The sequence below is a fragment of the Marmota flaviventris genome, chromosome 3, assembly GCF_047511675.1.
Source record: "Marmota flaviventris isolate mMarFla1 chromosome 3, mMarFla1.hap1, whole genome shotgun sequence".
NCBI lineage: Eukaryota > Metazoa > Chordata > Mammalia > Rodentia > Sciuridae > Marmota > Marmota flaviventris.
The window spans coordinates 88,504,134-88,519,802 of NC_092500.1; the positions used below are offsets into that span (position 1 = coordinate 88,504,134).

Genomic DNA, 15,669 nt, shown 5'->3' on the forward strand with positions numbered 1-15,669 from the left:
AACAGTTATTTGTGAATTGAGCTAGAATTAAAGTTCCTATTTGTGTCATTTTTAACTGACTTGATTTAAAAGTATGCAAATCATTCCAATGTGTTTGTTCTTTTGTCTCTAGATGCAATCTTCCTCCCTTGTCAAGTGAATACACTAAAGATGTTGGATCCAAAAGTCATTTAGTGACAGCTAATCCCAGCATAATTCGGCAAAGGTAAGAGTTTATAACTTCAGTTTGTACGGAACTAAAGAGGGAAGCTTTTGAAGTATTTATCATCTTAAGGGAAGTAAGCATAATTCAGTTCGGGAAACAAAGAGTAAAACCATCTGGGCAGGCAGGAAGGATAAAAGAGAGAATCGTAAATAAACTAGGAAGGATTATGGGAATCCAAACACTGTTTCATGCTTCCTCTGGGAATCTATTGCTTGCCATTAGAGATAGTAGAAATAACATGAAGATCAATTGTTTTGCTTGAAGAAGCAGCACAATATTCTGTATACTCTTTGCTACTACTTTCTAATTTATTGGCTTCAGTTCCAACTTATTGTTTGGCAACGGTGAACTGATTTAATACAACAAAATAAAAATAAATGTCCCATCTCGTGCATATGTATGCATTAAAATAGCAATATTGTCAGAGTATACAAGAATGTGCAATTATACTCTATTGATGATATGATATGATATCATATCATATTTGGGAGAGCAGATGGAAAATTCTGCATCAATTCTAGAGATCTCAGCAGCTGCTATAGGTCTCTGGTTGGTGAAGCCTACCTGCAAGTTGTTAGCAGCTCCTTCTAAGGACTGTTCATTGTAGAGAATGAGTCAATCTCTGAGAAAGAAAGAGAAAGACACTGTTCTGAGACCTTGTATCTCACAATAAGGGATGAATTAAAATAAGTGTTACAGTATGATCCAATATAATCATTTCACTTCTGACCTCTAATTATTCAACATGTAAGTAAGGTATGGGGAACTCCCAGAGTTTGTTCCCTGGATGAAATAAAGAACAGCCCCTTTCTGTTTCATCTAGATATAGTCTTCCTTTTTTTTTCTTTTTTTTTTTGGGGGGGGGGCGTATTTCCTGAGAAGCTATTTTGGAAATGTTTCTTTGTTTCTTGGCCTGGTAGTCTGTACTACATCATTGTAATATTTGTTAGGAGGTTCGGCTTTCTTTGGTGAGGTGAAATGAGGAAAATTCTGAAAGTAGAGTTTGAGAAAGAGAGTTCTTTAGCCTGTCAGATTTGTCTTGAGCAAATAAGTTTTAGAAAAATGTATAAATGGCTGGGCGTGGTGGTCCATGCCTGTAATCCCAACAGTTTGGGAGGCTGAATTAGGAAGATCGCAAGTTCAAAGCCATCCTCAGCTATTTAGCAAGGCCCTAAGCAACTCATCGATATCCTTTCTCTAAATAAAATACCAAAAAGGCTGAGGATTTGGCTCAGTGGTTAAATGCCCCTGAGTTCAGTCCTGGGTACAAAAAGAAAAGAAAATGTATAAATGAAGTTGAGGATCTGGAAATTCATGGGGAGAGGGAAGATTAAAATGGGAATTTCCTAAGAACAGAAGAACAGAATTCACTCATTCATTAAATGTTTTCTGAAGTTGACTCTGGGACAGGGACTGCAAGGTTGGGAATGACATGAGACTCTAGCCATGAAGCTGTTCACAGTGAAAAGACATGACCATGGTATTTGCATCTGTGGTAAAGCTTTTATAAATTTCAGAGACCCTTTCCTCAAGTTTATAAAATATTTTCATGTCCATGCATGTCTATACTTTTCATGGTATTTTCTGAGGGCTCCATTACTCACAGAAGGGGTAAAATTCACTGGTGTCAATTCAAGCTCTTGAAGCTTTATTTCTGAGTTTTTGATAGAGTTGAAAATTCAGTGGGCCATTTTGCTCAAATCAGGAGTTCATGATTTTTCAGAGGTACTAAGTATTTGAAAAAATTATTAAAAATAAAAACTGAAACTTAATTGGTTATCTTACTATGACATTAAGAATTCATTTTTGAACTTTGGGGGTAACCAACTCGGTAAATGAGGACCCACTTTTAAAAGGCAGCAAGTCTGATGTATTTCCTCTCAGACATAATAGAGGCAATAGAACAGAGATGGGCATCTTGGGGCCAAGAATCTTTTTCCTGTATTTTGAGACCCCAGTACATTGCTTGGCATTAAGGACATGTATGGGAAATGTTTATAGAATGGATGGATACATAAACAATTATATTTCCAAATCTTCCTCAAACTGAATTTTTCATTTATCTATTAAAAGGATATTTAAGCCAGGCACTGTGGCACTTGCCTTAATCCTAACAGCTTGGGAGGTTGAGGCAGGAGGATCTAGAGTTCAAAGCCAGCCTCAGCAAAAGCAAGGTGCTAAACAACTCAGTGAGACCCTGTCTATAAATAAAATACAAAATAGGGCTGGGGATGTGGCTCCATGGTTGAGTGCTCCCGAATTTAATCCCTGGCACACTCCGCCCACAAAAAAAGGAAGTTTAATAGTTTTTGGTATTAGTTGTTTTTGAACTGCAGAGATGAACTTTTTAAATAAAAAGTATTTCAAAACACTATTAGTGGAAAACTTGAGTTGCTCTTTTTTATCTTTTTTTAAATTGATATGAATTAGAAAAACAAAAGCTTTTAGAATAAGTAGAGTAAAAATCATGGGGTAGTCAACATCTTAAAATTTCTAAGTGCATAATTTTAAATTTACTAGGAAGACTTGCTATGAGACCCTGATGTTTATCTTGAGGTTTCTGGTGTCAAGTATAATCTGATTCATCTCTTCCTGTGTAAGTAGAAGAGATTGTAGCCATCATTTATTGCCTCTAATTTTACTAAAGGAAATTGAGAGTGTAGAGATAATAACAGGGAGAGCAATTTTCTTATTTTATTTATGGGCCTTTAAAAATAATACAAGCTTTAAGGAAAGTAACTTGGGCCTGAAAAGGTTATAGAAATTTTTCTTTAAAACAATATGATATGTCTCAGATTATGTTCCTAAAACTTCCATCTCTTCTGCTATCTACTTTTTTCTTTTCTGTCCAAACTAAGAGCAGCACATCAATGTTTGCACCCAAGCATGGCAGTCATTCATGGCCATTCAGCCCACCATCTGCAATGATATAAAGGAATTTGAAGGCGGGTGCTAAAATGGGCATGAGAGTTAGCATGTAGGAGAAGAAAAAGACACACCCCTAAAAAGATATGAATCTCTGGAGTTTGTGTCTTAGAGGAAGTATTGCATAGTAGTGAGAAACATAGATTTTAGCTTTAAACAGTTGTGTTTTCAAGTTCTAGTACCAATGAGGACTGCTACTTGCCAGTTATGTAACCCTAGTTACTTACCCTATCTTCTTTCAACTGGGAATAAAATTATTTACCATGAGGATTGTCCAGAGATAAAGGAAATAAGGTAGCGGCATCCAGGAGCAGCCATCCTGGTTAGCATCTGGAATTGCTACTCAAGAACTCTCCTATTGCCTTTCATATTGTTCCTGGATAAAATATACTCTAGAGTGCATTGTTGGACTTGCCAAATTTAGGCAAAACTCCTAGGGTATTTACATACCCCACCCCCAAAAATCCCATAACAGAACAGAAAATCAAGAACTAAAACCAGACCAAGCATTGTGAATTATAAAGTTCAGATACCAAAACTTAGAACTGGAGACCAAGCCCTGTATTTACCATGTTAACCTGTGTCCCATGTTAAGCCTGAGATTTGTGTGACCCCAGGTCGGTAGCAATACCCAGCTTCCCAGTAGAAATAAGTATAAGGATTTTCTTCTATAAGAAAGGTCTCAGAATTCCCATGTTTTATGTTCAAATAGAAGCTCATAAGCAAACACTCAAATGTACATAAACCATCAATAGTCAGAGTCCTCAGAGACAAAAAACCAAACAAAAAATAAGATATAAAAGCCTGAGAACTTACTTGAATTGTCAGATGCAGTATATAATCAAATATGAAATCTTTGTGGGAAAAAATAAGGATGACAGGCTAGGCCCATAAGGGAATATAAAAATTAACTAGATAGACTTGAAAAAGAACTAAATAAATATTTTAGAAATGAAAGGTACAATTGTTGAAATGGATAGACACCATATTAGATGTAACAGAAGAAAGAATTGGTGAACTAGAAGATAATGCGAATTACTTTTCTTGATATGAGGATGTAGGAAATACAAAAGCAAGACAAAAACATATAGAACAAAATGACTTGGTTTGATCCCCAGCACCCCCCACAATCAAGCAGAGTAAAATGAGAAGGGCTACCTTAAAGTGGAATTGTGGAACTATACGATAGAGATAAAGGTTGAGGATTTTCCAAAAATAATGAATAATGTAATCTTTACACAGAGTATTAAATGATGAATTAAATTTTTAAATGATGCAAACCTAGAAAGTTTTTAGTGAAACCCAACTAAAGAAACTTCTCAATGCAGTCAGAAATAAAATACATCGCCTGAAAAAGAAAAAAATTACTAAAAACAAACTTCTAACAGTAAAAATGGAAGTCAGAAAGCAGTGGGAAAATATCTCCAAAGTGCTGGAAGTAAAAACTCTCAACATTAGAAATGTGTTTGACAAGCCATTTTTTTGGTGGTTATTTCAATAAATGTTTCAATAAAGAAATCTTTCTGAAAAACAGATTATTATCAATAGACCTTTACTGAGAGAAATTTTAAACAATGTATCTCAGGAAGAATGTTACTCCAGAACGAAAATCTGGGGTACAAAGAAATTGCTAAGCATACACATAAATCCAAACAAACTTGATCTATGTGAAATAATAAGGAGTATTATACATTATTTTTATATATTAATATGGTCAAAAGAAAAGACAAAATACTGGCAAATGATATGGGGGAGGGAGGTTGGAGACGTTTTGTTTTAAAGCTCTTTTTAAAATTTTTGTTTGGTTTATAGCAGTATCTTTTACTGTTTTTGTGGTTCAGGGATTCAGGAAGCAGCAGGCTGAGCAGATCCGGCTCCTGATCACTGCAGTTGAAACAGCCAAGGGTTGGAGCGGCGGCGGGGGGGGGGGGGGGGGGGGGGGGGGCGGTTTCTTCATGTAGTCTCAGGACTTTCCGTGGAGTCTCTCCTATTGGGCTAGTTTGGGCTACCTCGCAGCAGCACTGCTGTGGAACAGTTGTGCAGTTGACATGACAGTGGGCTTCCCCCAAAGCATCCATGAAGAACAGTAGATGGTTTAATAACCTCCCGTGGGGAGCAGCATAGTGTCACTCTCACTTTCACCCAATGTCATTGTTTGTAAGAAGTCACAAGGTCTGACCCAGGTACAAGAGGGAGGAGTTCTAGAAGAGATCCGCCCCTTTGGGGAGGAGTTTCAAAATCACACTGTGAGAAGAGCACATACAGGAGTGTGACCATCTTTGGGAAATACAACCTGCCATAGTCTGTCCTTAGGCTATGACAATTTACACCCATTTGCATATTCAAAATAAACTCATTCCCTTCCTGAAAACCCGCAAGATCTAACCTATTCCACATCAACTTAAGGTTCTAAAATCTATGCAAACCTTTGTAGTAGGAAAAAAAATTATTTTATAAAAGAAGACCTTGCAAATATAGAATTTCTCCTAATATTAATTCATTCTGAGGGTACAGGAGCCCTATAAGAACGGCAAATAATATGAGTGGAGCCCCACTTTTGCATATGTGGGTTCCTGCCCTTCCAGAGCTAAGTGAGAGTAGCTTTTCACATTTTTTGGTACTGAAACACAGTCAGAAGATTCTCTGCATTTTTCCTGTAGCTTTGTCCTGAGAGCAGCCCCAGTGAATGGAAGACCTAGCACGTGTACCTTGGCACAGAGTGGTTACTGCATAAGTGTCTTCTTGTGTCCTTCCTCTTTCCTTCCCTCTGTGACCCTCTGCCTTAATTAGCAGAGCAGATCAAATGTTACTCCAAGAGCATAATTAGTACATACTTGGTAAATATTAGAATAGCCTAAGTTCTCATGGTACCCCCATGCAGGCCCTCTGAGAGGAGCCAGCATCCCAGTGAAAAAACACTGGGGTATGGCCCAGCAAGGGTGCCAAGGTGGGTATCTAACAGGGTTTACATTGGCATGCAATATTTGAGACCACTGGGCCAATTTGTACCATTTTTCTTCCATGTACCCTTCCTCAGACCTCTTTTTAATGTTTGCTCAGTTGTATATTGTTCCAGGTCTGTAGAATGTTAGGAAGTTCCAATTTCAGTGGACAAAGAAATGAGCAGAGAGTTTTCTGAAAACCAGTAGGACAGAATTGGCTGTGTGATCTTAGATAAGTTGCATAGCCACTCTCTGCATGAAACATAGTAAGAAATAATTTAACACCACCAGAATTCTGTTTTGAAAGTGTGTTGTCTGTATGTGGAGACATCTCTAATTGACTTCTGGGGGTCAGAGAGAGACTCAAGGGCCCAGTGTTGGTGTCAAAGTTGGATCTGAATGATATGAGTGTGGAGTTGTTAGGCTGCGCAAAAAGAAAGGAAATGAGGAAGAGGAAGGGCTAGAGAAAGGAGAGATAGAGAAAGGAGAGACAGGGAAAGGAGAGAAGCGAAAGGAGAGGAGTGAAATCTTTGGGAACTGAAAATGGTTTGGCTAGAAAAGAACAGAAATGTTTAAAATCAACTGTAAATTGTTTTAGAAAGTACATGTCCTGAGATGATTATTTCCCCTAATCTTCTCAGTTTTTTTGGCTCATCAGATTTCTAATATATCCATGCATTTTTGCATTTGATATTAATGTGTGTACACATGCCTGTGTGTGTGTGTGTGTGTGTGTGTGTGTGTGTGTGTGTGTTTGAACGGATGCTGAGCCTCATTCATCTGGGATAAACCATGGTTTGTAATAATGCTGAGGGGGCAGAGACAGCCTTGTAAATGACACTCTCCTAGGGATTTTCAGAATGAAATTCTGGGAACAGCTACATTTGTCCTGACTACATGTCCCCTTTGGAAGGCAGAGACACCCTTTGACTCACAAAGCTAATTTGTTACAGCCAAGGCATTTGTGCCCCAGCTTAACTGTAGGAGGCACACTTAAGTGTAAAGTATGAAACTGGCCAATTATCTTACCAACTCCATATGTGCCAAGAGCTTGTTTGGACAAGATGGTAGGGGTCCATCTGTGAACAGTTCCATTATATGGAGTTGATTATGTATTCAGTGATTTCAGAGTGTTCAGCTATTAATGAGCTTTCCTAATTATCCTCATGGAAAAGGATGAGACAGTAATAATTATTTATTAGTATGTATGTGAATATTTCTAGAGTATCCACAATTACTCTATTGTTAAATTCCTATTTGTAATTAATTTTACTGGAGGATGTGAATCATGTAGATTAAATAGGACATAGTTGTAGAAATTACTAATTGTACTTGATTATATACTGGTTAAAATAATCACATTCTTATCAGAATAAGGTTTGCTTTCCAAATTGAATTATGATAAGAACGTGTCTGCAAATTTCTGTTACTAAATTGTTTTGATTTGTTTAATAGGATGCTATTGTTTTTTTTTTTTTTAAATCAGAGCTCTAGTGTTTGGTGTATAAATAGTGATGTACATTTTTAACTTACATTTTCACTATTAGCTCATATCTGGATCACCGTATGTCACACACCTGCACACACAAACAACCACAAAGGAGAAGCATCTTAAAAATTAGAATCACAATGTGAATTATTGACAAGGGCAGAATATAAACAGGTGAGATAGATACATTTGGTAAGTATTATTGGAAGTACTAATGAAAGGCAGAAGAAAGGAATGGATACTCAAAAGATAAAATGATCATATTTTATTTATTGTGAGCTGCCCAATTTTTCATTTTTTAGTATCTATGAAGCCTCTGTTGATCAATTGGGAGCTAAGGCACAGTGGACCTTGCATGACCAAGGGTCACTGGGTTAGTCAGCTTTGTATTTCTTGTAACGGATACCTGAAAGAGAAAAGACTTATTTTGACTTAATATTTGAGGTTTTAGCCCATTGCATTTCAGCCCATTGCTTTGGGCCCGTGGGGGCACATCATGGTGGGAGTACGTGGCAAAGTGAAATGACTCCCCTCAGGGTGAGTCAATAAGAAAGGACGAGGAAGGGGCTGGGGTTCCATAGTCCTCTTCAAGGACATACCCCCAGTGACCTGATGTCTTCCTACTAGGCCCCATCTGTTAAAAGTGCTCCCACCTCCCAATAGCACCACTCTGGGGACCAAGCTTTAACACATAAACTTTTTGGGGATCTTCCACTTCCAAACTATAGCAGTCACCATGGGTGTAGCTGTTGCTGTGCTGTCACCTCAATTGAGTTATATGCATTGGCAGTCCCGCCCATGTTGAATTTGATAGGCATTTAAAATATCTCTGAAAAGATTGAATACCTGTTGTCTGTAAAGAAAGATGGAAACAGAGCAGTGGGGTGTAAATTTGATTTATAAGGCAATTATTTCAGAGAAACAAGGAAAGCAACTTCCTATTTTCTTGCAAAGCAAGCAACAAAAAGAAGAAAATACCCACAACTGGGTGAGGTTTATTATAAGCAGTTACCAAGATGTGTACAAAATGTCTTCATGTCATAGCCAAATAGTGCAAATGCAAACAGGAAAAATTGCTCAGTTCCTTGGAATGGATGAAAGAAACATCAAAGCAACAAGAGGCTAGTTCAGGACTCTTCACAACACCATTATAAATCAGAGTCATTATTTTATTGGCAGTGCTGTTTTTTTCTTTATTATTGCTAAATAATATAATATCTTAGATTTGATGAAATCTAATTCCTTTTGAATAAACAATATCTGCCAGTTTCTCTGAAATAAAAACGATTAGGTAGGAAATAGGAGAGTGAATGTTTTGGAGGAAGAGTGACACATGAAAGCAAACACCAACATTGCCTAACCATCAGGTGCATCAGCTTGTGAAGAGGCAAGGATGCAGGTTATTAGCATCACCTGATTTTTCAGTAAAAACTTTGTGATAGACAAGTTAAATGATTTGCTTCAGTGACAGATGAAGTGGAAGAATTGAGGCTGGAACCGAGGTCATTGGACTCTTTTTGGAAAGAGATTGGAGAGATACCATCTAGGTATTTAGAGTTGGTCTCAACAGCTTAAAAGTAGAAGAGACAATCTCAAGAGGTCAATGAAGAGTTTACAATTTATAAGGGAAAAGTGGGATTTAGTGACAGGCTATGACTTTATTCTCTGTATTCTGACAGTAACAGAAGATATGAAGTGTGAAGGGCTACATGCTCAACAGACACTAAACCCTCCATAGTTAGTCACAGGTTACAACTTTAACAAGATGAACCCACAGGAAAAAAGCCAAACAAGTGAATACAAGGAACCTTTATTAAGGTATAATTGACAAGATCTCCTGTTTACAAGTGTTCCTGTTTCAAACAGGAACACCATGTAATTGCCTGTAGTGGTAGCTTTAAACTAAACCTTAACTTTGTTCTATTTGGACAAACAATGATTACTAGTCTCCGAGATCAATTGTGATTATTCTTACCAGACCCCTGCTTCTCTCATTATCCACTTTTTTTAATATAGTCAATTCTCACGGCCAAATTATCTTCTAATATCTCAACTGTGAGGCCTTCTTTAAATTCTTGAAATTACTTTTCTTCACATGAGGCCAAGTCATCTTCTATTTCAAGACACTTCCCCAGAGTGCTCTGTGGCAGCTCCTCTCCACTGGGCTCCTTCTCTGGACCACTCCTGGCAGCCACTCTGGAGATGACCTCTACTCTCCTTACTGCCGACCACACAGAGCCTATGAGCCACAATCTCTGCTTGGAATCCACCCCCCACCTGAATATTGGAATAGTTTCTGTTCTTTATTGCTTCCATTACCTTCCATTAACTATGTTTAACAATCTGAAGAGACAGTGGTTGGAGACCTCTTTCATATGCCACTAAAAATTAACAGGCAGCCCCACAGTATTTCTCAAGTTGTTTTAACCCCCAGTTAATAGAGCCAGCTTGTGGGGAGGCAAAGATGCAGGTTATTAGCATCATCTGATTTTTCAGTAAAAACATTGTGATAGACAAGTGATTTGCTTCAGTGACAGATGAAGTGGAAGAATTAAGGATGGAACCTAGGTCATTGTACTCTTTTTGGAAAGAGATTGGAGAGATACCATCTAGGGGGTTAGAGTTGGTCTCAACAGTTTTTAGATGACTACATCGTATCTTTTCCTCTCTCAAATCTTCCGTACCTTCTTCTCATCGCCCCACTTCCAAATAATAATCTTGCTTTGTACTTCTTTGAGAACATAGAAATATGAAGGAATCATCTGTACTCTCACCTTCACATCAACCAAATATCTACATTTGTGACCATGTACTTACAATGACCACGAGCCCAGTATCCCAGCCCGACTTTCCTGGAGAGATACATGTTCCCTTTCCTTTCTTCCCTCCTTCCTCCTTTTCCCCCTTCCCTTCCTAATTCTAATTCAGCTTCCCAAATCTCAGCCAGTTATTTAAATGATTTCAGTGGCATTCAGCAGTGTTGACAATCAGGACTTTGGCATTTTAAAGGAATGAGTCCTGAAATCTCACATGTTCTAATCTCCACCGGATGAAGGCTGGCCATCCTGGACTCTCCCTTCACCACCACCCTAGGGATTTCTGTCACCTTTTAACTGTGTTGAAGCTCCCAATTCCTATAATCTGTGTCATTTGGTAGAGAACATTCTTAAACAGCTTTCTGAGAAAACATACAGAGGAAGTCAAGATTTCGAGGCCTTCCATGTCTGAAATTATTCTTGAATGATGTTTTTACTAGGATTTCATTTCCAGTTTGGAAATCCCCTTAGCCTTTTTAAAACATTCCTCCAGTGTTATCTAGGTTTAGTGCTGCTTTGAGGAAATGGATGCCGTTCTCATTCCTGGCCTTTTGTATATGACCTGAATTTTTATTCACCCCTTCATTCCAACCTGGACTTCTCCCACTCCTGCCCTGCATTTTGAAATTTTGACAAGGGCCCACTTTGTTGCTGGCCTACTTTCATTCATTGTGCTGGAAAGCAGACATTTCCTATTTATTTTATACAGTCTCATGGCTTTAAATACTACATATGCTTTGATAATCCTAAATTGTTACCACATCTGTGACCTATTCCTTTACCTCCAGACTCATACGCCCAACTCCCAACTTGGCCAATCTATCTGGGTGTCTCGTAGGAATAGCAATATTAAAATAACCAGTATTCCTAATCTCCTTCATCCCCCAAACCTGTATATTCCACATTCTTCCCCATCTCAAAGGATGAAAAATTTCATTTTCTTAATTCAGTTGAAAACCCTTAGAATCCTTGCCAGGTGTGGTGGTTCATTTCTATAATCCCAGTGGCTTGGGAGGCTGAGGCAAGAGGATCATGAGTTCAAAGCCAGCCTCGGAACTTAGCAATTGAGACCTATCTCTAAATAAAATACAAAAAAAAAAAAAAGGCTATGGATGTGGCTCAGTGGTTGAGTGCCCCTGGATTCAATGCCCAGAACTAAAACAAAACAAAACAGACAAACAAAAAAGTCCTCTTTGGTTTATTGACTAATCTTTGGCTTATTGACTAAATCCATTCTGGTGAACCTACCTTCAAGTGTTATGACCATTTTTCACCTTCTCTGCTGTCACTGCCTTGGTACAAGCCAGGATCATGTGTCTCCTGAGTTATTATGGTCTCCAACAAGCTTTGATGCCTCTATCCTTTCCACTTGTGCGTTTGGCAGGTGATTGTATTCCTGCTACAAAACCCTGTTCGAAGACTCTGATTTGTGTTGCTGGATCCAGAATCCCTACAAGCCCCATTTTTTACCAGCCAGTTCCCTGTGTGGCCTCCCAGTTGAGGGCACTGGAAGGAGGCTGTGGAGGCTGATGGCAAGAGAAGGGACTCCCTCCTTCCTGTTGGCATCCTGTGGTTTCCTGTCTCCTGGTGGCTCTTGTGGGCATCCCATTAGCAACAGTTCCTTTCCACAGCAGTAGCTAATTCCAATTGGCAATTTTTTCCCAATACTTATAACCAAGTCAACATGCAGACAAGAGTCTTGTCTTTTAATAATTTGGCATTTGTTTTGTAAAACCACAACAACCCAGCATTCCATTAGTAGAAGTTATTCCTTTAGCACAAAGTAGAAGAATTAGTCCATACTTGGTCATTTCAAACTCTTACACTTGCTTAAACTTTCCAGACATTTTCTTCTAACATGGCTGTTTTGTTTTTTCTGATTTAAATTTTTGTCTCAGACTATATTTTCTGTGATGCTCCTCATCTCAGGAAAATAACAAAAGGTTTGATAAGTGGATTTATAAAATTCTTTGCCTCTTCCCTATTTTGGAATGAAGGTGAGAGGGCAGTGATATTGGAGAAATTAGAACATCAAGTCAGGGTCTCTGGCAAGGCATGGGTTTTGGGAAGAACATGTACAATATTTTATAACACAATTATATATGGAAATACTCATATTTGAAAATTTTAGAAATTTCTCTATTATTTTCATAACTCAAATTATAGAAATACAAGCTCAACAACATACTTCTGGTTGTTGGGGGTATGCAGTTTCATGATTCTTGGGAGTCGTCAGACCTTCCTTGGGAAGTGCATTTGACTCTGGAGAGTCAGTGGGCCCAAGAGATCTTAATGCTTAGTAAAGATGAATTTGTGTTAAGGAGAAAAAATGAGAAACTCTGCTCTGCATTGGCTGCATGCCTGTTTAGTATCCATCCTGTCAGTCCCAGTGACATGGCCTTCCTTGGTTATGGGAGTCTTCCCCCAGGCAGTGTCTGAGATTCAGAGCATCTCAGCTGACTGCCTACTCTACTCTTCTAAGATGACAGCAACTCAGTTGATCAGTAAATCTTTTTGAAAGTATTTTTGTTTAATTTTTTTTAGTTGCTGATGGACACAATAACTTTATCTTATTTATTATTTATATATGGTGCTGATTATCAAACCCAGTGCTTCATATATGCTAGGCAAGCACTCTACCACTGAGCTACAATCCCAGCCCTGTAGAAGGATTAATCTGGTTGATAATGGGTTAATATTTTACTCCTCTCAGTGTTTTTACAACTGGAGCCACCTGGGGAAAGTGTTTTAACAAAATAGAGTAATGTTTTATCTGGAGGAATTTCAGACACTTTGACTATCTGCTGCTAGGAATCGGGGGGCGGGATATTTTGGGCAAAGGATTGGCATCTTTAGTGATCTTTATATCACACCATTCTTATGGCTAGTTTTTCTCTGGGCTGACCCTGCTACCTCAAGATTAATGATGACTTCAGAGAACTAATGGGAAACAGACACTACTCTTTGTTTTAAGGAGCCCCATAGAGGGCAGGATTGAGTCTGCCACTGTCCTCCAAGAATAGAGGTTCTTACAGGCTTGTCTTTTTCTTGGGTTACATCTCACTCCAACAACTCTTTTAAAACAAAGAGACTGCATTTCTCACATATTGCTAGATGATAACTGTGCCCATCACTGACATCCCTAAAGGGAGAGGTTTCATAACACAGATTCTCATTAGATGGAAAAGTTTTCCAATGAGAGCATTTGTGTTATTGTGTAGGAGCTTTCAGTTATTATTTGTTCAAACTGTTATTATTAAGTAAATATTTGGAAATAGAGGTTTAAAGGTCTGGAAAATTGAAACTTGTGGTTATCAGTGCTTAGAAGACAACGTCTGCCGCACTTACACAGTTGCTCTCTGCATCCTAGAAATCCTTTTTTTCCCTAGAATACTGACCTCTCTTTCCTGTTTCTCATTAGTTTCCTTTGCTGATTTTTTCTTTCATCTGCCACCTTAATGTTGGTGCTCCGTGGGGTTGTCTCTCAGCTCTCTTTTTTCCTTGCTGCATTTATCTACCCTTAGGGAGATCATCCGTGACCTTCACCTTCAGCCAGAACTGCCACTGGTGCAGATCTAGCCCATGCCTCCACTCTCCTCTGTGCTTCAGACAGTGTGTCTGCTGGCTGATTCCGTTTAACATCCCCTGGCACCTCCCACTCAGTATGTTCCCATCGTGAATAGTCATCTTTCCTTCAAGCCTTCCCTGCTTCTGTAGTCCCTGTCAGAGTTATTAGTCACTGGTTGGTTTTCCATCAAGTGGATCTCATATCTCCTTGCTGTCATCATCCATATCCACCCAGCTACAAAACCCTGTTACTATTACATTCACATCATCCATGAACTCTGCCACTGTCTCATTATTTCCGCTGCCATTGCCCATGTGCAGGCTCTAACAATTCCTTGTCAAAACTCAAGCAGTGTCCTAAGAGCTTCCTTCAATCATTTTTTTCTTCAGTATAGATTTTTCTGATAAAATCCAAAATTAGTATTCTTCTCGGGCTCCCTGTTACCTTCTAAATGGAATCTCAGCTCATCCTCCTACGCCGCTTTCTCATATTTGTCTCAGTGTCCAGCGTCATTTGTCCCTCTTTGAGGAACCCCTAGCTGGAACTGCTGAGCACATGTACACCCTTTGCCTAGAGTGTTCTTCACTGTCTTGTCCTTCACGAAGCTTGGCTTTCCAAAGGGTGCGAGTCTGTCTTTTTCATCTCATTAGTCTCAGTTCCCAGCAGTGTGTTTGACACTGGGTTCCTAGGTACCCTTTCAGTGAAATGCTCTATTCCATCATTTAAACTAAATCACCATGAATAAGTGGACAAAAAAAATCTACAAGACAACTGAACAATAAGGATAAGAGAAACAAAATGCCAGAATCTGCAAGGAATTTCCACTAACTGAAGCAAAGAGGGGATCCGGTTGAGAGTCATTATCCTGAACAAAGCTGGCTGAGCCAGATTAGCACAGAAACCTGGGAATTGATGGGACAGGCTGTGACTCAACTCCACCCTCTGCTCTGGCTAAAACCAGAAAATCCCAAAGCCATGGGAATTCCCTTCCTGCTCTTCAGTGGTTCTTCTCTTTCCTCATCAACTTGTAAACCATACTTCACAAAACATAAACTACCCTGGGCAGAGAGCCAGATGGAGAGGCAGGAGCATTTTGCAGGAGATAGGTGGAAACTTTACGAAAACATTCAAGGAGGGAAGAGAAGAAGAGCTCATAGTGTAGTGCAGCTGGAGGTGCAGTTTTTTAATCTCTATCACTGAATGAAGGATTGAATTCTGTACATGACTTCTTAGCCATGAGACAACTTGCCAGATATTCTCTTGGTTTAGCAGATGAATTTTAGATGAATATTTGCTGGGCATGAAACACCAGAATCAGTACTGGGCACTTTATCATTCTCTGTAAGTTAACATCTAAGAAAGAAAACATACATATACTTGAATTATTTTTTAATTGCAGATAAAAGGATAACCATACCATTTGGAAGCCAAATACGGTTCTAGCATAAGATTTTTTTGGTTTGGTGGGTTTTTGTTTTGCTTTGCTTTTTTTTTCTACTACTTAAGAAAACTAATGGGGAAAAAATGATTAACAGAAAGCATTGTATAGAACAAAGTGACTTGAAAACTCAGAGGAAAAACACATAAATAAAAATGCTTTTCCAGAAGGAGTAGAAGAAAAAATTCAAAGCCTCTGTTTTATGCATTTAGTAAGAATTGAGCCCCTGGGTGCAAAGAGGGCTTAGGGGAACAGAGGATGAGCTAAGAGTAGAGATGAAAAGGGA

The 15,669-nt window shown here is 38.7% G+C and overlaps 1 protein-coding gene across 1 annotated transcript in view; it reads left to right on the top strand.

Moving 5' to 3' along the window:
• Nucleotides 1-15,669, top strand: part of St8sia1 (ST8 alpha-N-acetyl-neuraminide alpha-2,8-sialyltransferase 1) — a 127,474-nt gene that overhangs the window by 83,436 nt on the left and 28,369 nt on the right. The window contains exon 4 of the mRNA XM_027934171.2: nucleotides 113-205. Coding sequence (XP_027789972.1) covers nucleotides 113-205 — 93 coding nt within the window. The remainder of the gene's footprint in view (nucleotides 1-112; nucleotides 206-15,669) is intronic.